General features: G+C 36.1%; 2 protein-coding genes and 2 long non-coding RNA genes across 17 annotated transcripts; 1 reads left to right on the top strand and 3 right to left on the bottom strand.

The window, feature by feature from the left end:
• Positions 1-553: 553 nt before the first annotated feature.
• On the bottom strand, positions 554-6,097 carry LOC127837133 (uncharacterized). 2 transcript variants are annotated; one of them, XR_008029127.1, is made up of 3 exons: positions 5,924-6,097; positions 3,364-3,597; positions 554-1,717 (listed from the first exon to the last, which is right to left on the bottom strand). It is a non-coding gene; the product is annotated as an uncharacterized LOC127837133 (long non-coding RNA). The 2 variants fall into 2 exon arrangements; XR_008029128.1 differs by lacking the exon at positions 5,924-6,097 and adding an exon at positions 5,859-5,919.
• On the top strand, positions 5,660-20,506 carry LOC127837129 (monocarboxylate transporter 4-like). Of its 12 annotated transcripts, XR_008029123.1 has the most exons (12): positions 5,987-6,132; positions 6,602-6,892; positions 7,130-7,246; positions 7,456-7,599; positions 8,009-8,273; positions 8,571-9,178; positions 9,864-10,099; positions 11,955-13,449; positions 13,648-13,677; positions 13,862-13,957; positions 16,066-16,174; positions 18,368-18,384. XR_008029123.1 is itself a non-coding variant. In XM_052363964.1 (9 exons), exons 2-9 carry the CDS (start codon positions 6,637-6,639, stop codon positions 18,529-18,531), a joined length of 1,899 nt encoding a protein of 632 aa, XP_052219924.1. In that variant the 5' UTR covers positions 5,660-5,785; positions 6,602-6,636; the 3' UTR covers positions 18,532-18,723. The 12 variants fall into 12 exon arrangements, 7 of the variants coding, with proteins under 7 accessions (XP_052219924.1, XP_052219923.1, XP_052219925.1 ...); XR_008029126.1 differs by lacking the exons at positions 13,648-13,677; positions 13,862-13,957 and having other exon boundaries at positions 11,955-12,831; positions 13,065-13,449; positions 18,368-18,406; XR_008029125.1 differs by lacking the exon at positions 13,648-13,677.
• LOC127837134 (uncharacterized) lies at positions 14,530-15,429 on the bottom strand. 2 transcript variants are annotated; one of them, XR_008029129.1, is made up of 3 exons: positions 15,309-15,429; positions 14,994-15,202; positions 14,530-14,631 (listed from the first exon to the last, which is right to left on the bottom strand). It is a non-coding gene; the product is annotated as an uncharacterized LOC127837134 (long non-coding RNA). The 2 variants fall into 2 exon arrangements; XR_008029130.1 differs by lacking the exon at positions 14,530-14,631 and adding an exon at positions 14,641-14,681.
• A 1,107-nt stretch (positions 20,507-21,613) lies between the features above and the next one.
• LOC127839714 (tigger transposable element-derived protein 4-like) lies at positions 21,614-22,707 on the bottom strand. The gene is made up of 2 exons (XM_052368097.1): positions 22,511-22,707; positions 21,614-22,382 (listed from the first exon to the last, which is right to left on the bottom strand). The coding sequence occupies exons 1-2, from the start codon at positions 22,705-22,707 to the stop codon at positions 21,614-21,616; spliced, it is 966 nt and encodes a 321-aa protein (XP_052224057.1).
• Between the last annotated feature and the right edge of the window lie 2,523 nt (positions 22,708-25,230).

The following is a 25,230-nucleotide window of genomic DNA, read 5'->3' as shown; positions in this document are numbered from 1 at the left end:
GGATTCAAATTATATTATGTTAAATAAACAAGTACCTATTCGTTCAATTGTTGCGTTGTTGATCTCAAAATCAATCATTATTTAGTCTAATTATTACGCAGTATGTCGAACGGGGACCCGATTATCGGACCCTTTGATGAATATTAATTGCCGGTTGTTTTGCCAGGGTTAAATTGCCGTTGTTTATCGCACGTATGTGCATGTACAAAAGACCGGTGTTTTAATAGAATTAAAATGTTACCATGTTTTGTTTTAAATAGCAACATAATCAAGACATGCTAAGTGCAAACAACTCAAAATGTATAACTGTTCTTTTAACCTCTGACGCAGCAAAGTTTCGCATATTCGTTCAATTTTGCCTTGTTTGTCTTGTAAATAAATAATTAGTTATATTAACACGCAGTGTGATACACGGAACCCAATTACCGGATGCGTTGACGAGTAACAATACCATTTGTTTCACAGGGTTTCAATTGCCATTGTATATCGCACATATGTGCATGTAGCAAAGACTGGTCTTTTAATTAATCAATGTTACTCTGCTGTGTGAAAAATATCAACATTATTAACGCCTGCCAATTGCTTACAATTTAAAATGTATAATTGTTCTTTATCATCCGAGACAATGAAGGTTCGCATGCCATTATATTATTCTGTTGGACTCCTTTTGAACATGATATCCATAGTAGTACTGAAAGTCTTTTCGTGATTTCGTGTTCAAGTATTGAACAAAAATCAGCAGAATTTGAAGGCAAGGCAATTCATAAAAGTCGTTTATGTTTTATTTCTCAGTATAAATCAGTTAATCACTGAAACATACACATTAGTTCGTGCATGATAGGTAATCTTGGTATTATTTAAGTTTAAGAGTATGTGTAGAATACATTCATGTTACTAAGTGTAATGAGCATTCAGTTAAAGAAAATATTTTAAAAACTCAATAGCATGTAAAAAAATCACATGTTTGTAAAAGATTTTGCACAAGTAACCATTTGCAATGTGAAATAGAACAGCAAAAATTTGATAATAATACTAACAATTTTCTATTTATTATTTCAACAACAAAAGATTGAGCTTCCTCCTGACATGGTGATGCAGAAGATTTATTCGAAGCCTACAGCAATACAAAAAGCTTACTAAAATTAAAAACCAAATTATCTTGTTTAAACAAGTTTAAAATTTTTATATTTATAATGAGTTTTGGGAACACATTTTTGATTAACATGATCAAAAATCTAACAGTCACTTTTGAGTTAAGCAGAGATATTCACTGCTGGAATGTGTTCATTTATGAAAAAATGCAACAGTTTAATTTAATCAATTGAATATTTAAAACTAATTAATACTGAATTTTCTTTTGTCTTCGGCAAGTCTGAAGGTTTGTGAAGTTTGTTGTCGCCACTGCTTTATATAGTAGACATGAATATAGTAACATCATCTTAGTGATGGGATGGTCAAGGTACGTCTCAGGAAAGGAAAGGAATCCAATTTCCGTGTTGAATCAGACAGTATCCGTATTCTTGGCATAGCTGTGAACACACATGTATGTCAGCACTATTTAAAGTCCACAATGTTTTTCAACCATTAAAAGCTTTTAATGTGGAAATGACCTGGGTTTGTACGCCCAAGTTTTCGCTGGCGTCATGATATTTTCCTTTGCAGAGTCAAACTTTCCGTCTAAAGAGCAAGAAACCCTCTTTTGATTCTTTTCAGCACACTGAAAATATAAAACAATATGAATTTAAACCAACAAGATTAATAAAGGGCTAGTATTGACTGAGCCTTTCCAAAAATGCTGCGACATACGTTGATTAAATTAATAGTGGTTATAAAATAAAAATAAATGACTAAAATTGTATTGTTTTTGAGCTTATACAAAATTATGATTTTTCAAATAATGCAAATGAAATTTGCACCACACAATAGATTGAAATGCAACGTTTGTAAAGATACCATCATGATTATTATAGGGCTAGAATTGACCGAGCCTTTCTTAAAATGCTGCGACATATTTGATTAAATTGATAGTTATTACAAAATAAAAAAATGACTAAATTTGTATAATCTTTGAGCTAATACAAAATTATGATTTTGCAAATAATGCAAATTAAATTTGCACCACACAATGCATTGAAATGTAACGTTTGTAAAGATACAAACATGATAACTATAGGGCTAGTATTGACCGAGCCTTTAGAAAAGAGCCACAACATATGTTATCAAACTGAAATTGTAAAAAATAAAAAAAATGACTAAAATTGTATTGCTTTTGTGCTCATTCAAAATCATGAATTTGCATATAGTACAAATAAAAGTAGCATCACACAATGCGTTGAAATGTAATGTTTGTAAAGATACCCTTAAGATTAATATAGGGCTAGTATTGACTGAGCCTTTCGAAAAGAGCCACGACATATGTTGATCAAACTGATAGTGATTACAAAATAAAAAAATGACTAAAATTGTATAATCTTTGAACTAATACAAAATTATGCCTTTGCCAATTGTGCAAATTAAATTTGCACCACACAATGCATTGAAATGCAAGGTTTGTAAAGATACCAACATGATATATATAGGGCTAGTATTGACTGAGCCTTTCAAAAAGAGCCACGACAAATGTTAATGAAACTGATAGTGGTAAAAAAATAAAAAAAATGACTAAAATTATATTGCTTTTGTGCTCATTCAAAATCATGAATTTGCAAATAATACAAATAAAATTAGCATCACACAATGCGTTGAAATGTAATGTTTGTAAAGATACCCATAAGATTAATATAGGGCTAGTATTGACTGAGCCTTTCGAAATGAGCCACGACATATGTTGATCAAACTGATAGTGATTACAAAATAAAAAAATGACTAAAATTGTATAATCTTTGAGCTAATACAAAATTATACCTTTGCAAATAATGCAAATTAAATTTGCACCACACAATGCATTGAAATGTAACGTTTGTAAAGATACCAACATGATATATATAGGGCTAGTATTGACTGAGCCTTTCAAAAAGAGCCACGGCATATGTTGATGAAACTGAAAGTGGTAAAATATAAAAAATGACTAAAATTGTATTGCCTTTGTGCTCATTCAAAATCATGAATTTGCTAATAATACAAATAAAATTAGCATCACACAATGCGTTGAAATGTAACGTTTGTAAGAATACCAACATGAATAGTATGGAGCTTTATTTGACCAAGCCTTTTGAAAAAAGCCACGACACACGTTTCTCGGATTATGGAAGTGTAAACAATGATACGCATGATTTGGTGAAAATACCCACCGTTGTTTTATAAATAAATACAAAGCAGTGTCGAAAACAAATGAAACAATAAGATGTATCAAACTCAACAAACCTTTGCAATGAATACTTCTGTGTTGGCAACACTTGGTTAATTTGTACTCTTATTCTTTCTCGATTGCTTTGTCACGGTCTCGCTTTGTCAAAATGGCGGCTGTGAAAATTTGCCTCGAAGCGCGAAGTCTCGTTGGGTCGCAAGTCTCGTTTCCCTTTTGCGTACCAACGCGTTAGCTTGTTCTTCGGTTCAGTGAGTGTCTCATCCCTTTGTTTGTATTGTTTGTATAGGTCCCTGGGAAGAAGAATGTTTTCTGTTTTAACTTTTTTGTTCTATATCATTTCAGGCAAGAGTTATCAAAGCTGTGGAGTTGTATTTATTTTTTAAAGCAGAAAAAGAAGAGTTAATCACAGTTATACATTGATTTGTTGCTGTTATTTCAATATAAATATAAGTATCGTACACCTTCAATGTATGTCTCTAAATTTTCAGACACCTGATATTTTTGAATATTTTTCGTATCAAATTTTTAAATGTCCGAAAACTTAGAGTAATTACGGTAATCATATATCACTGCGTAAAAAATATAAGAGACGCGAAGACCAAGATTCACGAAAATTTGGGCAAGATTTGGCCGTCAAGAGTATCGTCAACGTCTACGTTATTTTATTTACACTCCTGACTTCGGTTTCAAACCACTGCTCTGGCGCACTGATTAACATAGGAATTCACAAGAACGGTAATATATGAGCCGCGCTCTGTAAAAATCGGGCTTAATGCATGTGCCTAAAGTGTCATCCCAGATTAGCCTGAGCAGTTCACACAGTTTAATCAGGGATGACACTTCCCCATGGAATGGATTTTCGTTTAGAAAAGATTTAATTTTAACGAAAAATTACACCAAAGCGGAAAGTGTCGTTCCTAATCTGTGACGTCACTTTACACGCACGCATTAAGCTCTTTGATTCCACAGTACAACTCATATATATTAGCTACAATGCTCGCCCACTTAATTTAAACTATGAAATAGGATAGGTTACGTGCTGCAAAATGGATTGACCTTCTCTAAGATGGACCGGTGAAATGGGTCGCCCAATCAGAACTGTGGGTGTGCGCGTAACATCACCACTAGAGTTTAAAGTGCAATGTAATATAAAAGGTCCAACTTTGCGTATTAAGATCAATTTCAAACTTGGCCGAGGCGCCATTTTAACAAAATTTCTGGGAATGGTTCATGGTAATTGGGCAAAACATGTCTTTAAGAGTGTTCACAGGTTTAATATAGCCATAAGTATAAGCACAACATCCTTCTTCGGACTCAGTCGAGATATCATTTGGATAAACCTTCTGAGTAAGTTTCATGAAGATTAGGCAAAACATTTGACAACTAAAAAGTTCACACGGTTTTACACTGCTTAACGGATCGAAACCATTTTCGAAATCAGCCGATTTGTCACTGGGACACATTTTCTTACAAAGTTTCATGAAGATTGGTCAATACACATTGCCGCTAGAGGATTCGCAAGCTCTTTCTTCTAATTGAGCGCAGGACCAGGTTTTCGATGCAATCAGACCTAGTCTCGAACTCGGTCGAGATGTCATTGGGCCAAATGTTATGAGCATGTTTCATGAAGATTGTTCAATAAATATGTGTTCACAAGGCGAAAGAGTACGACGAACGACGGAAAAATACGACCACAGAATCTCAGCATGAGAACGTTGGGCTCAGATGAGTTAAAATCAACGATACTCATTTGCATCCTTTATTTCGACCAGGTGTTTTCAGACGTTAATGATATATTTGCAAGAAATCAACACTATGCGACAACAGCCTCTTTCATCACATACTCATTTAATCTAGTTTAAATATTAACCCTCCTTATTTTCTTTTGAACACTACATCTACATAGTACATCTAAGAAGTACAAATAAGTTTTCTAGGTTGTTTTAATGCTGTGATCAAATGTTTATTATGAGAAATTCTAATGGAACGTTGCTGCTAAGTATAATAAAATTACATGACCGGTTAATATTTTACAGTTATAATCGATAAATATGTGAGCTCATAACTTTGCGCTCAATACTACGCGTGTACCTGCACTTAGTAGGGTTAATGATACAGTATTTAAATCTTTACATTAATTTGTTCAACCGAGGATAATTCAGGCTATTGATTAATTTGGCAGTAAAGTGATACAGAAGAATTCTTAACGGAAACTCCCATAAAATGTATGTACTCTCGGCGTTCCAATAGTACAGAACTCATTTTAACAATATTTTGTGAGTTTTGTTGCACGGGAGGCAACTATGGGATAGATTGTGTCAAACTTATAATTGTAGTCTCCCCAACTAAGCCGATTTGACAACATATGTTGCAAATTCAAAATCGAAACTTATTGCTGATAAGAATGAAAATAATTGTTTGAAACGTACCGTTAATGTGTTACTAAATCAATGCATAAGAAAACAAAAGCTTGACGAGGTATTTATATATTTCCAATAAAATATTGCGTTTAAACGATGTCTAAAAATTAAAAAAAGATTGCGTCTTTTACCGCATATAACCGTTCTCTTGCTTTATTTACGTTAACCATGAACAACAGCGTTAATATTGACATACCTGGATTACTCTGCAGTGAAATATATTATCTAGAATCTAGAACATTGTGTGACCTAAGCAAGTTATCTTAACACGAACACACGACGATGTTAACATGATAAGGCTCAGACCATAATTCAGTTTCATAAAATAAATGATCGGCATCTACATACACTCAGTCTACACGGAGCGGGGTAAATGAAAGTTCACTTCCTGTCAGGACTTTATTGGTTAGATTAGATCTAGAACATAACTGAATGTGATCAAACAGGCGCTAAACATGATTAAAAAATTAACACGTGGAATTTCTTAACTAATGGGTAATACGTTTTTAGCATATCGGTAAATATGTTCACTAATATTGGAACTGTATATGAGTCGCGCTCTGGGAAAACGGAGTTTAATGCAAGTGCGTAAAGTGTCGTTCCAAAATAGCCTCTTCAGTCCGCACAGGTTTATCAGGGACCAAACTCTCCGCGTTTTTGGTATTTTTCGTTTAAAAGAAGTATGTCCTAAGCAAAAATCAAGTTTAGTAAAAATAATATCGTCGCTGATCAGCCTGTGTTTACTGCACAGGCTTATCTGGAACAACACTTAAGCACATGCATTTAAACCCGTTTTCCCAAAAGCGAGTTTCACATACTAGTATTATAAAACTCCGATTCATATTTAACACTCTGATCATGGTTCGTATTTCAGCATAGCTGTCTCGGTTTCTCCAACCCAAGACAAACATGACGGTTACTGAAGGCCCGGACGCTGAGGTGTCGGTCATTGATGGCTCAGACCACGACGACGGCGACGACGGATATATGACGGTGGACAGCAGGGACCAGATTCTTGATCACGCCGACAGGGAGTCAGTCCACGTGGAAGTGAGAGGCGAAAGCCCGGATGTACCGGAGGTGACGACAAGGGCGGCAAAGGCGCCCGACGGAGGTTGGGGTTGGTGTGTGGTCCTTGGAGCGCTTATTATGAGAACGGTGATAGGTAACAACTGTCTCCTCATCTTTCTTTGATGTCCGTAGAAATGCAGTGTGGTAAAACAATTGTTATGTTACGAATAGCATATATACAAACACATTAAATTATATTACGGTTTTCATCGCAAGACAAAAAATATGTTTAAATAGTATTAGCAGCGACCAGATTTAGTAGTAACAGAAGAAGTTTAAAAATGAAATATCAATAATAAATTATTTAAGAGATGACTTGTATCGTGTCAAGGTGGGTTTGGCCGCTCACACGGTCTGTTCTACCTGAGATTCAAGGACCGATATGGCGGAACTGCGACCGAGACGGCACTGGTGACGTCACTTACAGGCTTCGTCCGCATGTCATCAGGTATAATTATCAAATTTTAACTTATCATAGAGGTCATTTATTCCAAGAAATTAGATTCTGGTAAATTCACAGTATCCTATAATATTCCGGAAGTGAGCTAAAGGCGTTCGTCGAAGTCCCATATCCGTGTCTGTCTCTTTACCATTTCCGGCACGTTTCATCCCGTAAATTGAGCCGGAAGTGAGATCATCGCGTCAATCCGTTTTCAGGTCCATTCGTGAGTATTCTCAGCGGCCGCTTCTCATGCCGCTGGATTACCGCCATAGGGACTGTGGTCCTCATGGCCGGCGTCGTCATGACCGGATATTCCCCGAACCTGCTGTTCCTTTACTTCAGCTATGGCATCGTTGCAGGTTCGTATACAAAACGTAACCTTAAATCATTTTGCGATGTCTAAAACAAGTCGTTTTTTAAATAAATACACAATTAGATTGGCAACAAGTGGTACTAGACCCTTTGTTTTCTTCAATGAAGCCTCCATTTCGATGTTTTCGGTTCGGAACTTGATGTAGCTCGAAGGTTTTCAGCTAGTATTTCACATTATATTAAGCTATGTATTACTTGAACAGTAAAGTAGAAGAATAACACTCGAAATGCAGCTTTGTAGAATCAAGCAGATTTTACCCTAATTGCTGACAGAACATAATTCGGATTGTTGTTCGATTATTGTTTTAGTATAAATATTGTCTGAGTACAGGCTTTTACGCTTTTTCGTTATTTGGGCGCTATTAAACAATAACCGACAATGGTATACATTCCCAGGTCTCGGTAGATCCTTGGCGATGACGCCGTGTCCGATTCTGCTGGGCTACTACTTCGATAAGCGTAGGAGCCTCGCATTCGGTATTGCGTCTGCCGGTTTCAGCATAGGAGGATTTGCGATCACTCCGCTGATAGAACTACTTTTCCAGGAATATGGCTACTCTGGCGCATTTCTCGTTCTCACTGCGTTTACCATGAACATTTTCGTAGCTGCAGCCTTGTTCAGACCAGTACAAGCCAATAGCAAACGGGAGAAGTGTTCAAGGTTTGTCAATGCTTTCAGCCGTACGCACAATTGTAAAAAAAACTTAGTAAAGCATGCATATTTATAAAATTGATATTACGTATTTTAAAACTACGTGTTGGAAAAATGATACTTATGCTATACATGTATATGTAGATGATTTCATATGTTTTTTAAATGTACATAAGTAGTTTTTTTTCCATGGCTAATTGTTTTCATATAAATAGTAAGTCCATTGACTGTAATTAATGAAGCTTCTTCAATCGCTTCATAAGATCCGTTCATATCACTTTTATTATAAATCTTTAACGTCTACAGACAGTCAGTGGAATCAGATGAAACAAAACAAGCCCTGATTCAAACAGCAATAGTGAATAATGAACTAGTGAATAATGAACTACGTCAAACTGATGCTATAGCCGTGAATGGTTCTGCAGTGAATGGACACGTTCAAGAGTCAACCAATGTTCTCACGACGTGTGATAGCAATTCGACTACTTGTCATCTCGCTATTACTAATTATGAAAATATTGAAATACCAATGGAAGACAGGTCTGAATCTGCAAAAACGGATACTTTCTTTCCTAAAATAATTACAAATGAGTTTGATACAAGCAACGTGAACAAATCAGTACCAAACGACGAAGTGACTAGTCATAAAACGAGCCGTAAAATAAGCGTAGAAAAAACAGCTTCAGAGGACGCTGAAATAATTGGAACCGAGACTAAAACTATCAGTGAAACATCTGAGAACGAGACTAAAACAAAAAATGACAATGACGGCAAGAAAAAGAAGCAAACATGGATGTCATGGTCGATTTTGAAGAACCCGAGGTTCATGTGTTATACGTTCGCCATGTTTTGTTTCTCACTTCCGGCCTCCGGGACGTTCCTTCCGGCGTTGGCCAAATCAAAAGGTTGCACTGGTAGGTAATTACTGCGCATATTTAGCATTTTATTAACATAGACGCAGAAACAAAGCTCTGTCTGAAATTATGTATATATACATTGTGTATAAACATTATTAAAGGCAAACTCACAAAGCGTACTATCGTTCTTTTTAAATGCTAATATATTTATACAGCATGATTAACACCCTGCTATTTCTTATTATGATAGTTATATACAATAATAGAAACAAACATGTGATGTCCAGGATTTCTATAAGTTATAACATGTGATGTCCTAAGGATTTCTATAAGTTATAACATGTGATGTCCAGGATTTCTATAAGTTATAACATGTGATGTCCTAAGGATTTCTATAAGTTATAACATGTGATGTCCAGGATTTCTATAAGTTATAACATGTGATGTCCTCAGGATTTCTATAAGTTATAACATGTGATGTCCTCAGGATTTCTATAAGTTATAACATGTGATGTCCAGGATTTCTATAAGTTATAACATGTGATGTCCTCAGGATTTCTATAAGTTATAACATGTGATGTCCAGAATTTCTATAAGTTATAACAAAGCATATTCAGCAAACCTTCCATTGGCGAAATATCATCCGCACTTACATCTTTATAGGGCAACTTTTCTTTCAAGGTAGAAAACATTATTCCAAACAGGTTACACATCCTTATATAAAAAAACACTTCTTTTTCAGAGATTCAAGCAGCCACCATACTATCTATAAGCGCCGGTTGTGACACGGTAATACGTGTCATCTCCGGGTTCGTCCTTGACCTCAAGTTTTTTCGGAACAAGCGCCCCCTGGTCTTTAACATCGTCACTTTCTTCCAAGGCTCCGTGCTCTTCCTGTTTCCCCACATGACCAGTTTCTCGGGGTTCGCCTGGCTATCCGTTCTCGAGGGGACCTTCACGGGAATTAAAATGGCACAGGTATATTTATGTACCTTTTTTGTAATTGAATTTATCCGACGAGTTTAAGTAATGTTTACACGGCGAGGCTTGCCGAGTCATGTTGGCCTTTCTGAAACGAGTCGGATATATTCAAGTTCAAATAGACACTAACATAATATTCTATTTTTCCTACAATTTTTATTAAAACATATCTGGTGAGACAATTTAAATATTAGCTTTTAATTGTTAAAAAAAAGAGTCAAACAGTTAAACCTATGTTAACATGCGTACTTATTTAAAATTATGGGTGATCAGTCACGGTTACGCCACACGAAATAGGCCTCGACAATTCCATACAAAGGCAGAGCAATCCGACAATATATCGCTACATTCCTAGATCCAAGTTAATCAGCATTCCAAATGTTACTCACTAAGGTAGAACAAAAAAAGATTTGTTCAAACAAACCTAAATTCTTGTACTAAAAACAAAGATTGGTGCGATTTTCAATTTACAAATTGTGTATCCTTACGTCAAGCATAATCAATTATTTATCCCCGTCGATTTAAACTGTTGGCGTAAGCAGGCTATTCTTTGTTGATGTACTTTCGTCAATCAACTAACCAAGAAACGAACTATTCCGTCCAAAATTTAAAAGAACTATGAACCACAATTTAAAGGTGTAAATGTCTTTTTAAGTCTCTGACACTGTTCCCAATACGTATTTTGTTTTTCGAAAAAAATTCACACAATGTCACTTTAAAACATTGTGTTATTCGTGTACATGTTACATTATACAATCATTTTAATATGCAATCACCTCCGTTTCATTTTCATTTGGTTATATATTCCAACACTTTTATTCATATTTTATCATTATAATCCACCCTTAAAACGCAAAAAATCATAATCCAACTGCGTTTCAAAATGCGTTTCAAAATGCCCAGACATTAGCGTCCTTAAACTGAATGATGCAATCAAGTGATAACGTCATTGGGCAAGTGCGTGCAGTTTTGCGATTTGTTTTGCATCAAGTTAAAAAAAAATCAATAAAAACTCTGTTGTGGATTTAAAACTTATGGCTAATGTTACAGGATTGGATGTTGATACATTTAAACGAGTTACATCGTATAAATTTGGACCTTTCACCGGAAACCAAATTCCAAAAAGTAGTCCCTTGTGTACTTGTAGTATGAGTGTAAAGGCAGTTAGGCGTTAAAAGAAAAGTTTATCCGACACCCAGAGTATACTTTAATGAAATGATTAAGCTGTGGGATAAAATGGTGTTATTGTTTCCTTTGTGATGTTGTTTTTTGTTTATAATAACACCCTCGTATTTAATATATTAAAATTGTTTAACGTTAACATGTTTATATTCATTGGCGTTCCCATATGTACTTCTCAAAGTGTCATTTCTTTATTAATTACTTTTCATTAAAGAAGAATAATAATATTTGTTTTCATCATTTATTTGAATTAGGGATGCCAACGAAGAGCGGGACTGGTGTTCTTCATTTAATTATTGAAGTATTCGAATATTTTAGTATTCGATTGCCCGGTATTCAATATATGGTAACAAGACCTGAATGTTAGTATTTTATTATTAACAAAGTTGTCACGCACAGATCATGAAAACGAGAAGCAATATAATCTGTTAAATTGCATCAATTATATACACGTACAAGTCCTACAAATCAAAAAGTTATCATCCGCGGTTATCTTATGTTACTCACTTAAAATGACAGCCGTTTGACGCCTATGGTAACCATGTAAGCAACAACCGTTTAAAAGTTTCGAAAATGATATGACTCCGGAAACTTGTTTAATTGAACTTAATTGAGCATTATGCACTTGATACTAGACCACGGTTGACACGTTCAACTATGGGATTATCAGTTTCAGTGGTGTACGGAAGAAACCCCCTCCGGAAGAAACCCCCTTCGCTAAAAACGGCAGGGCGGAAGAAACCCCCTTTCATAGTTTGCATACGCGGAAGAAACCCCCTCGCTAGTTTTGCAAAGGCGGAACAAACCCCCTTCGAGTTTTCAGACAGGCGGAATAAACCCCCTTCCATAGCGGAACAAACCCCCTTCCAGACGATTTAGTTACATTTAAACGCACGGTAATTGATTACAGAAATTCACTTTAATTTTCAGAAAGTTCTCGGGAAGCACGTTTTTTGCATGATTCAATTTTTTTAAAAGACGAATGCTTCGGTTATTATAGGAAAATATGTACGAAATATCTTCGTCACTATCGGCTCTGGGTGCTAATTTTGTGTGTTTGTTATTTTTATCAATCAAGTACAAGTTAACGCATATAAAAATGGTATAATCTCACTGAAACGCGTGCAAGACAAATTCACACGAGCATCTCATCATTAACAACTTGTGAACAAACGGCCGGTACACCTCTTTACTCAGCACATAACAGTTTGGAAATAGATATTCGCACCTGCATTTAATTATATAAAAGGTCCTTTAATGTACCGGCTAGTTTTGATAATGATTGGCGCCTTTGCGGCTCGTGTGAAGTTATGTACAGTTTTTTTAAATTACATTTGCTCGATTAATTGGTATGTATATGTATACACATCGTTGGTATTTCGAATATATCAATAATGGAGATCATCAAGAACAACAAGGGTGGGCAGAAGTTGTGTTACATGGGGTACTGCTACACGAAGAAAGCAAAGTCAGCGGTAAGCAAGCGTTGGGAGTGTGACCAACGGGGTTCACAGAAATGCCGTGCTATTGCTACCACTGATCTAGAGGTAAGTAATATTATACCATGTACTTATACTAAAAAATAAATGAGTCTTTTTCTACAAAACCCATGTATTGCGATTATTTTTATATAATATTAATTTTGCATAAAATTCCAATTCGTCACATCTATATTAGTCATAATTACATTTTTAAAAAGGCTCGGACAAATGAATAAGTACTTGATATTATAAGTTAAACGATTGACCTGTTTCATCGATATGTATGCTTTATGTTTCAGCTCACCGTAATGAAGTCAGTGACAGAGCACACCCATGCCGCCGACATGTTCAAGGGAAAGACTTAATACTTAGGAAGGGGATTTATTCCGCCTGTCTGAAAACACGAAGGGGGTTTATTCCGCCTGTCTGAAAACTCGAAGGGGGTTTGTTCCGCGTATGCAAAACTAGCGAGGGGGTTTCTTCCGCGTATGCAAACTATGAAAGGGGGTTTCTTCCGCCCTGCCGTTTTTAGCGAAGGGGGTTTCTTCCGAAAGGGGTTTATTCCGGTAATCGTTTCAGTTTCAACCAACTGTCGGACAACAGTAGGGTTGAAGGTCGTTTTGACACCTACCCTGTGTACTTGAGAAGTTGGCGACATAGAGTGATGTTATTTAGATACTACATGTAACAGCTTACATATACGTTCTTAATACGCCTATTAATCAAAGTAAAGACACAGGTATTCGAATAATTCGTATCTTACGAATATTCGAACCTACAAATATGCGTTGTCATTCCTAATTTTTATAAATCAATCTCAATTTTGAAATTAGGTAAATACTCACAATTAGTTTGTTATACAATTTGGTATATTTTTTTCAGGTTGTGTAAGTTATGCGTTGACAAATACAGGTACTTGAATATTAAAATAGATGAATTTTTAAAAATAAAAAGCGAGACATTTGTTTATTTAAAAAAGCTCCACTGATTTTTGGCAAAGCCTTGTTTTCAAATTTGATTTTCAATACAGTAACTATAAAATATTAAAACAAGATAAATACTTAAAACATAGACGCTCTTTCCGCGCAATTTTCAGACGGTTCTGCTTGTAATAGACAGTGTCCGCAAGAGGTTGACATAAGAAAATGGACGTCAACTAAGAAGAACGTGTAGCATCACTTCAACTAACTAAGTACCACACCAGTATATATCAAACGTGGATGATACGTTTTAACTTCATATCAATTTTCTTTTCTGAACATCATTTTCTGATACTCCTTTATAACCTGAAATTAACATAAACACTTTGGACATATGAAATCTGTTTTATATCATTTGGCTTCATTTCGACCATTATAATAAGATCTGCATATTTTATCCTATGTATTTATTTACTCTACTATTTTACCAATTTATAACCTCCACTGTTGATATATGCTTGACCTCTACTTTTTGACCCATGAATGATTTTTTTAACTACCACGTTATGTATGTCCGCCACTATTTTACCTGCGTATGACATTAACTCTGTAACCAATTTATGACATTAACTACTTGACCCATGTATGACCTCCACTATTTCACATACATGTATGTATAACATTTACTATTTTACCTATGTATGTCCTCCACTATGTCACATACGTATAACACTTACTATTTTACCTATGTATGTCTTCCACTATTTCACATATTTATAACACTTATTATTTTGCCTGTATGCCCTCCACTATTTCACATATGTATAACACTTACTATTGTACCTATGTATGTCCTCCACTATTTCACATATGTATAAAAACACTTACTATTTAACCTATGCATGACCTCCGCTATTTCACATATGTATAACACTTACTATTGTACCTATGTATGTCCTCCGCTATTTCACATATGTATAACACTTACTATTGTACCTATGTATGTCCTCCACTATTTCACATATGTATAACACTTACTATTGTACCTATGTATGTCCTCCGCTATTTCACATATGTATAAAAACACTTACTATTTAACCTATGTATGTCCTCCGCTATTTCACATATGTATAAAAACACTTACTATTTAACCTATGCATGACCTCCGCTATTTCACATATGTATAACACTTACTATTGTACCTATGTATGTCCTCCGCTATTTCACATATGTATAAAAACACTTACTATTTAACCTATGTATGTCCTCCGCTATTTCACATATGTATAAAAACACTTACTATTTTACCTATGTATGTCCTCCGCTATTTCACATATGTATAAAAACACTTACTATTTAACCTATGTATGTCCTCCGCTATTTCACATATGTATAAAAACACTTACTATTTAACCTATGCATGACCTCCGCTATTTCACATATGTATAACACTTACTATTGTACCTATGTATGTCCTCCGCTATTTCACATATGTATAAAAACACTTACTATTTAACCTATGTATGTCCTCCGCTATTTCACATATGTATAAAAACACTTACTATTTTACCTATGTATGTCCTCCGCTATTTCACATATGTATAAAAACACTTACTATTTAACCTATGTATGTCCTCCGCTATTTCACATATGTATAAAAACACTTACTATTTAACCTATGCATGACCTCCGCTATTTCACATATGTATAAAAACACTTACTATTTAACCTATGCATGACCTCCGCTATTTCACATATGTATAACACTTACTATTTTACCTATGTATGTCCTCTACTGTTTCACATATGTATAACACTTACTATTGTACCTATGTATGTCCTCTACTGTTTCACAAATGTATAACACTTACTATTTTACCTATGTATGTCCTCTACTATTTCACATATGTATAACACTTACTATTGTACCTATGTATGTCCTCTACTGTTTCACATATGTATAACACTTACTATTGTACCTATGTATGTCCTCTACTGTTTCACATATGTATAACACTTACTATTGTACCTATGTATGTCCTCTACTGTTTCACATATGTATAACACTTACTATTTTACCTATGTATGTCCTCTACTATTTCACATATGTGTAACACTAACTTTTTAACCTATGTATGACCTCCACTATTTCCCATATGTATAAAATTTACTATTTTACCTATGTATGTCCTTTACTGTTTGACCTTTTTGTGACATTCTTGTTTGACCTGTATATCAACTCCATTAGTTTATCTTTGTATGATATCCTTAGTATCTCAACTATTAGACCTATACCATGTAACCGTTATTGTACCCCATTACATTAAGCTTTTGTACCCAACAAGGGTTTCCCTGTATGCCTTTGTTGTTTACCTTTAAGGGCAGTGTGGTGTTACTAGACATGCTGGGTGTGGACAAGTTCGCCAGCTCCCTGGCCGTGCAGTCGGCGGCACAGTGCTTATCTATTCTAGTGGGACCTACCATTTCAGGTACATGGCAAGTGTGTATTTCAAAGTTTATGAGGTCCATCCGCGCATGGGGCTGCATTATATGCGGACCCTGAATGTGCCCAGGTAATACTAGACTCACGAAAGTTGTAACGAAATTTAAATTATAGCTGCAATATCCAGCTATCTTCTGTAGTTACTGAAATATTTTCAATGTTGGTGCGGTCTTGTGTTGTGTGGAGAAGCCAGTATACCCACAGGAAACCGCACCTGTCCGGTATGGTGACCACCAAACAAACTCTCATCCTTCTTGGAACTGGAATTGAATCCGGGTCGTGTAGGTGAGAAGCGTGTCTACCAACCACTGATCTCACCAGACAGCCAGTAATGGCCTATAATTTCACACTAATTATATGTTTTGAAGGGAAGTGATTTGTAACCCATGAACATAATAGCGGGCATATAATCTTTTCAAAATTGCTTATAACTAAGTAATTGAATAATACTTTATCATGTTATTAGCTGAGGCGGCCATCTATGTTAAACACTTTGGGAATACATGAAGGAATTAAAGATTATACATGTATATTTCAAACATAATGTTAGAATATGTTTTAGCAAGCATGTTTGACGGCTGTCATTAAGTGTATTGTTCATAATCTGTGTTATAGAACAACTGGTCGACGTTTGTTTAACATTTTCTGTAAAATAGAATGACTGGTCGACTTCTGTTATTTATATTATGTGTTAAGATCAACACGTCAACATCTATTGTTTATTTTCTGTGTTACAAAACAACTGTACGACCTATTTTGTATTCTGTTTTACAGGTCGATTGGTTTATGTCTATTTTTCATATTTTGTGAAACAGGATGACTGTTCGAAGTCTATTGTTCATATTATGTGTAACAGGTCGAATGATCAACGTCTATTGTTTATAATTTGTTTAACAGGTCGATTGGTCGACGTGTATTGTTCATAGTTTGTTAAGATGTCGATACATCGACGTCTTTCGCGTATAGTCTGTGTTTCAGGTCGACTGCTCAATGTCTATTGTTCCGATTCTGTGTTACGGATCGACTGGGTAACGTCTATTGTTCATATTCTGTTTTACAGGTCGACTTTTCAACGTCTTTTGGTCCTATTCTGTAGTGCATGTCTACTTGTGAACGTTTATTATTAATCATATTCAGCGTAACATGTCTACTTGTTCACGTTAATTGTTCATAACCTGTGTTAGAGGTCGACTTGTTCACGTTAATTATTCATATTCTGTGTTGCACGTCGCCTTGTTCACGTTAATTGTTCATATTCTTTGCTGCATGTCGACTTGTTCACGTTAATTGTTCATATTCTGTGTCACATGTCTACTTGTTCACGTAAATTGTTTATATTCTGTGTTAGAGCAGGATTTGTTCACGTTACTTGTTCATATTATGCGTTACATGTCTACTTGTTCACGTTCATTGTTTATATTCTGTGTTACATGTCTACTTGTTCACGTAAATTGTTCAAATTCTGCGTTACAGATCGACTAGCTCACGTTAATTGTTCATATTCTGTGTTGCATGTCGACTTGTTCACGTTAATTGTTCATATTCTGTGTCGCATGTCTACTTATTCACGTTACATTCTTATATTATGTGTTACATGCCTACTCGATCACGTTAATTGTTCATATTTTGTGTTACAGGTCTACTTGTTCATGTTTATTGTTCATAATCGATGTTACAGGTAGATTTGTTCACGTTTATTATTCATATTCTGTCTTACAGGTCGACTTTTTCACGTTCATTTTTCATATTCTGTGTTGCATGTTTACAGTTCGACATGTTGACTTCATTTGTTAATATTCTGTGTTGCTTGTCGACTGGTTGAATTCAATTGTTCATATTGTGTGTTACAGGTCGACTTGTTGACTTCATTAGTTAATATTCTGTGTTGCTTGTTCTACTGGTTGAATTCAATTGTTCATATTGTGTGTTGCTTGTCGATTGGTTGACTTCAATTGTTCATACTCAGTTTAACATGTCGACTAGGCGACATCTACTGTTCATTATCTTTGTTACAGGTCTACTTGTTGACTTCAATTGTTCATATTCTGTGTTGCTTGTCGACTGGTCGACGTCTATTGTTCAAATTCTGTCATGCTTGTCGACTGATTGACTTCAATTTTCCATATTCTGTGTTGCTCGTCGACTGGTCGACGTCTATTGTTCTTATTCTGTGTTGCAGGTCGACTAATTGACACTTCCGGGTCATACCAAGGCGCCTTCATCTTCGGTGGAAGCTCAATTTTATTAGGGGGCGTTGTCATGGCAATGGGAAATATTTACAATAAAATACTAACGAAACGATCCACGTCTGCGATAAAACAGGAAGGCAAAGAAGAAAATTGACATCAACTGAAAACGATAGAATGCATTTATCGTCGATTTGGGAAAGATTGCCTACATGATTTTGCTACCTTAAATAATTGCAATATTTTGTCAGCATTACAAACTTCCATATAGAATGCATTGTTAGAATTATATTGTTTCATCTAAGTGACCTCGTATTTGACCATGAGAGAAATAAATAGGTTATTTCTATTATTGCATTCATAGTTCGTTCACCCACGTCAGATGAATATTGCTCTGTGATGTGTTTACTACGTCATAATCTCAATTGTGATGCGATATTTGTCACGAAACTCAATTTGTAAATCGTATCTTAATAAATTAACTCAAATAAAACTATTTTATTAAGACACTTACTTAAAATATATTAACAATTAACATATTTTATGTCACACAAAAGGTTATTAAACATCGTCTAAACATATCGTAGCTTGTTAGGTTTAAAGGCCGTATTGTACAGGCAGGACCTGGTGAACAATCTCAATTTAGCATGTTTGTTTTGGAGCAGTGAAGTGGTGACAAAATAACTCAGGTGAATCTTATATAAATGATACTGTTAAATAGAATATTTTAATGCGAGACAATTGACATTTCATAACAGATATAAGTTTGTTTAATAATACAATTTATACTTAAATACTTATTATTGTATTGTATTTCTATGGAAAATATTGTTATATTTAATGTACCTATAAATGTCTGTGTTGTTTTGCCTTGTTAAAAAGCTTGGTGGTGGTTGATCAACATTTTCCTCAATACTGTCTTTTTTGTTGCTGTCGGTGTAAGATTGTTTCGGACACCAAACATGTAATTCTCAAAAAAGATTATGAGTTATGATTAGATAATATCCTTTCTATAATATCGGACTCGGCTGATTTTCAACAAAGACGCGTATTTGACATGTTTTATTATGATTTGTCTTCCTTCTTTTTTCTAGGACACGGTTTTATTATGATTTGTCTTCCTTCTTTTCTCTAGGACACGGTCATTCTACTGGATATCCTGGGTGCGGACAAGTTCGCCAGCTCCCTGGCGGTGACGATGGCAGCACAGTGCGTGTCTCTTCTGGTGGGGCCTACCATTTCAGGTACATGGTCTTGAATTTCACACTTAATATTGGGTAGTAATTGTTCATTCGTGAATTTGATAGCAAAAGCTAAGTCTTCTTGTTCACGTTAATTGTTCAAGTTTTGCGTAACATGTCTGCTTGTTCACGTTAATTATTCATATTCTTATGTACAGGTCGATTTGTTCACGTTAATTGTTTATATTCTGTGTTACAGGTCGACTTGTTCACGTTCATTGTTCATATAGCTGGGTTACAGGTTTACTTGATCACGCTTATTGTTCATATCCTGTGTTACAGGTCGACTTGTTGACTTCAATTGTTCATATTCTGTGTTGCATGCCGACCGGTTGACGTCTATTGTATATATTCTGTGTAACAGGTCTACTTATAGTCGTCATGTGTTAATATTCTGTGTTGCTTTTCGACTGATTGACTTCATTTGTTCCTAATCTGTGTTACATGACGACTGGTTCACGTCTTGTGTTCATATTATGTTGCCTGACGACTGGTCGACGTCTATTGTTCTTATTCTGTGTTACAGGACGACTAATCGACACTTCCGGTTCATATCAAGGCGCCTTCATCTTCGACGGAAGTTCGATTTTATTAGGGGGCGTTGTCATGGCAATTGGAAATCTTTACAATAAAATCGCAACGAAAAGGTCCAACCTTGCAGAGACATAGAAGGGAACAGAAGAGAATAGACATTAATTGAAAACGAAAGAATGCATAAATGATCGATTCGCTAACGATTGTGTTCACTGCTTTTGGTGTCTAGAGTTTTAAATAATGATCCAGAATTAAAGAAAACGGAATAATTGTTGCAGACAATAAATTGTTAGCTTTGAATAGTTCAATCTGGGTGACCAGGTATTGACTATGAGAGAAATAAATAGTTTATTTCTATGATTGCATTCTTTTTTGTTCACCCTCGCCTTTCAAGAAAACTTACCAACCACTCGACCAGAAAATACATGGCACTGTCCCACTGATATTATGCAGATCAGTGATCAGAATTAAACAATTTAAAACAATTAATCCACCATTTCATCCAGAAAGTAACAATGCAGCATGCAAAACCAAAGTATCTCTATTTTGACAAACTTCGTCTTACGCACAGCTGGCAGCGTCTCTGAACTCCGCACGAACGCAACATCCACAGGACTTTACAGCACCTCGAAGTCCAAAAGAAGTCGCGTTCCCCACCCACTTTGACTTAACACGTGGAAGGCTTTTTTCGGGCCAATCGTAACGTTTACCTCTCATACAAAAATTTATCTTACGGAGATGGGCAACTTAAAAAATAAATCACTGTAATTAATTCCAATGTGCACATAACGTTAAAATCCAGTTTCATTATGTTATTGTTTTTGTTCTTTCAATTTTGTACACTACATGTTTGCATTGAAAAGGAGCCGTTAGATGCTACACATGAGGTAGCAGTACATGTCGAATGTGTAATTATAAAAACTTAATTTAAAATTATTTGTGATGCACGCATTGTAGTTTTATGCATTGATACCTGCAACAGAGAACATCTTCAACCTCATTAGTTGAAAGATCAACGGAATATTGAAACCAGAACGAATTTGATATAATCATCACAATACGATTTTGTTAACGTGTCAGCTTTGTACATTTTGTTATTTGTTTGTTCCGTTTATATTGTTACGAGACAAAAAAAGTTGTTTGTTTTGCTAGTCAAACTTATTTAATGTCATAAATGTACCATAATATTGAGACCTTGACACCATCACCTGTGGCAGTTTTTTAATGTTTAATTTTAGTAGTATGATAAACCATCCTATACGACTCGAGTTATACTGTTCAAGAGGCCCTACTACTACTACTTCTACTACTTCATGAACTACTACTACTACTACTACTACTACTACTACTACTACTACTACTACTACTACCTACTACTACTACTACTACTACTACTACTACTACTACTCAGGTGAGTTAAAATCAACGATACTTATTTGCATCCTTTATTTCGACCAAGTGTTTTCAGGCGTTTATCTTCGAAACAACACGTTTTCTGTAGTGGATCTTGAGGTTCTTGATTACGCCCTGGTCCATCGGCTGTGTGATGCTGGTGGTGTTTGGTGGCAGGATGACGAAACGTATAGCCTTCAGGTCTGAGACGTCCGGATAGGCGGGGCAGTTGTCTACAATCATAGCGATCTTGCGACGTTTTCGGAACATCTTCTCGTCGAGGGTACTCAGCCATTCGGTGAACACGTGTGGCGTCATCCACGCCTTTTTGTTTGCCCGGCAGGTGGTCGGTAGATGATGGATGATCCGAAAACAGCGAGGCTTCAGAGACTTGCCGATGATCAGCAGAGGCAACTTTTCTGTGCCACTCATATTGGCGCAGACCATGACCGACAGCCGTTTCTTGCTTGCCTTCCCGCCGTGACACGCTATGGACTTAAACTCTAACGTCTTCTCTGGCAGTGCCCTGTAGAAAATGGCCGTCTCGTCGGCTTTGAAAATGTCGTCGGCAGCGTAAGTCTCTAGGATAGTCTTTAGCCGGCACTGCCACATGGTGTACGCTGCGTCGGTCTTGTCTACAGAGTTGGCTTCTCCGTTGATTTTTTTCATACACAGGCCGTGCCGATTTTTGAATCGCTCCAACCAGCCGCCGGAACAGTCGAACTCGGTGCTTGAGACGCCGAGTTGCTCAGCATAAATCTTGCCTTTACCCTCATGGTCTCGCCGTCGATGGGTGTATTCTGCTGTCTGGCGTTTTTGAACCACGTCAGTAGGGCCGCTTCTATATCAGGAAATTTTTACGTCCGCGCCTTTTTTCTTGCGAGCTCGTGATCGCCGGTCAGGAATTTCGCCTTTATCTCGTCCTTTTTCCTAATCCACGTTTAGAGCGTATTTTGCGGAATGCCAAACTCTTCTGCTATCTTCTTCTTGGTATTGAGGCCTTTCTCGACTTCTATGATGGCCTCGTACTTTTCCTTGAACGACTGATTTTCAAGCTTCCGCTCAGTCCCCCTCTTGGCCGATCCAGATATCCCCCCGGGTTGGATACTGGGTCCTTCTCTGGATTGCTCGACCGACAACTCAAAATATTCTTTCAAGTTAGCCATGATAATGACTGTTGGAGTTCAATGATAGAACAACATTCTGTAAATTTGCGACGGTTTATATACGCAAAAATATAACTCAATGCATTTTGGAATGTTGTTTGTAAAAACAATTAGTCTTTCGGCCCTTCGGCCTTTCGGCAGGCTGCGTATTAATTGCAGTTAATTGATGTTAAAGTGACAGGCCTTACTCAAGTGTTAATGGCTAACGACATTACACACGTGTGATCATTGTTGCAATCAACGGATCAATTATCTACGGCACAGTATCGGGAGCAGCCGGGCGAAGCGGGACGGTGAAGTATCACAGAAAATTTTTCTCACCTTTTGCCGACACTTTGACAGTTCTCGCACTTCGAGATAAACCACAGTAAATACATGTAAAATCGGGACTCGGGACAAAATTTTATATCGACATATCGGATTATTCGAAATAACGAAAATCGAGATATGCGATGTTTATTCATATAGGTAAAGAAGGAAAAAAAGTTCGGACATTAAGATTACTTCAACATATCGAGAATATCGAGATATCCGATGTCGAGATAACGAGAGTGGACTGTATTTGCAAGAAAGCAACACTCTGTGACAACAGCCTCATTCATCATATACTCATTCGAGCTAGTTTGAATATTAACCGTCTTTATTTTCTTTTGAACCACTATACCTACATGGTACATCGAAGAAGTACATTAAAAACTGATTAATAACGCTTCTATTTAAGTAGATACTAGCGACGAATGGCTTCATTGTTTACGGAAATGTCCGAAATGATTACGGTATGGTTATATTGTTTACGGAAATACGCGAAAGGTTTACGGAAAACCCCGACCGCTGCTTAACCTAAGTATTTCCATTCTATACATAGATGGTGACGTCAATACGTTATTATCACGAAGTATTTCTGAAAGTAGTAATGTCAACTCTATTCTGGTTTGCAACATATATAACAAAACTGGTTTACATAACGCCGTAGAAGCGACCATTAATCGATAGAGTTTGTGACCGTAGTAAAATACAGCTAAAATACGATTGATCTAAGTTGTTTTAATGCTGTGATCAAATGTGTATTATGAGTTATTCTAATGGAACGTTGTTGCTAAGTATCTAATGGAACGTTGTTGCTAAGTATAATAAAATTAGATGACCGGTTAATATTTTACAGTTATAAGCGATAAATATGTGAGCTCATAACTTTGCGCCAAATACTACGCGTGTACCTGCACTTAGTAGGGTTAATGATACAGTATTTAAATCTTTACATTAATTTGTTCAACCGAGGATAATTCAGGCTATTGATTAATTTGGCAATAAAGTGATACCGAAGAATTCTTCTCGGAAACTCCCATAAAATGTAAGTAATACCGGCGTTCCAATAGTACAGGACTCGTTTTAACGGTATTTTGTGAGTTTTGTTGCACGGGAGGCAACTAAGGGAAAGTTTGTGTCAAACCATTGATTGTAGTCTCCCCAGCTAAGCCGATTTGACAACATCATATGGACGATGGTCCACCGTCGCCCAACTAAAAATAGCATGTAAAACCAAGTATGCGCATGCTCAGTGGCGGGCGCAGTAAATGGTTAAAGTGAAAGTAGATGTCGCCGCCATTTTGAGTGGTTGGTAAACTGTGGTTTGTGTCCAAATAATTAGACGGTATCTTTTGTATATTGACCCCATACTTATGTTGTCATTGCATATATTTTTATTAATGGGTTTCGACCCGTAGCCTTGTGTTCGCACTACATCATGTTCGCCTTGGGTTCTGTTAACCCTTCGATTCAGTGAAAGTAATAAACGGAGAAAAAAAACATTTTTTTAAATTGTATTATTCATAACAGTAACACAATTGTATTGGTTTTGTGTTGTACATATTTGATATCTGATACGCAAACATATTCTTGAAGTGAAATATTTTGCCAACAATAGTTCTTCCCCATAGTAAATACTGGAAACCATACATTATCCTACCGCACCCCAAATTCGACGATGTTCTATTTATATTGATTAAATGGATGATTATTGTCTTTGAATCATTTCAAAGTAATACAGCCGAGTTTAAAATTATTATTTTCTGCTATTAAACATTTCATTATTTCTTTCATTATTTGCTAAATATTGCTTCATGTAACCGTTACATCGTCGAATTTCGGTCCATTACATTCGATTCTTTACACCCTTCGAATTTGGGTCACACTGGGATATTGCATACATGCATCTAGTCCAAATTTTTGACGCTCTTAAATATTAAGCTACTTTTTATATGGGTAAAGTATCTCGCGCGTCTTATAAATAAGACTAACATGCATCATGCAGAGATCTCCCTCTGGTTTAGTTCAAACCTGTATATTTTAGTTTGATTGCATAGGACTTATTTGAAAAAGCTGTAAATTTTGTTTCCGGTGCCTAGAACCAGTACTTAGTGTCTATAGGGAAGATCTAAAGAACGCTTTCACAGTGGGGATCGAACCCGTGACCTCCTGGTTGCTAGGCGGACACCATATCCTTTACGCCACAGCTAACTCAGG

Source organism: Dreissena polymorpha, chromosome 7, assembly GCF_020536995.1.
Source record: "Dreissena polymorpha isolate Duluth1 chromosome 7, UMN_Dpol_1.0, whole genome shotgun sequence".
Classification (NCBI taxonomy): domain Eukaryota; kingdom Metazoa; phylum Mollusca; class Bivalvia; order Myida; family Dreissenidae; genus Dreissena; species Dreissena polymorpha.
Note: the sequence above shows the minus strand (reverse complement) of the source record. Positions and strands in the feature narration are given on the sequence as shown.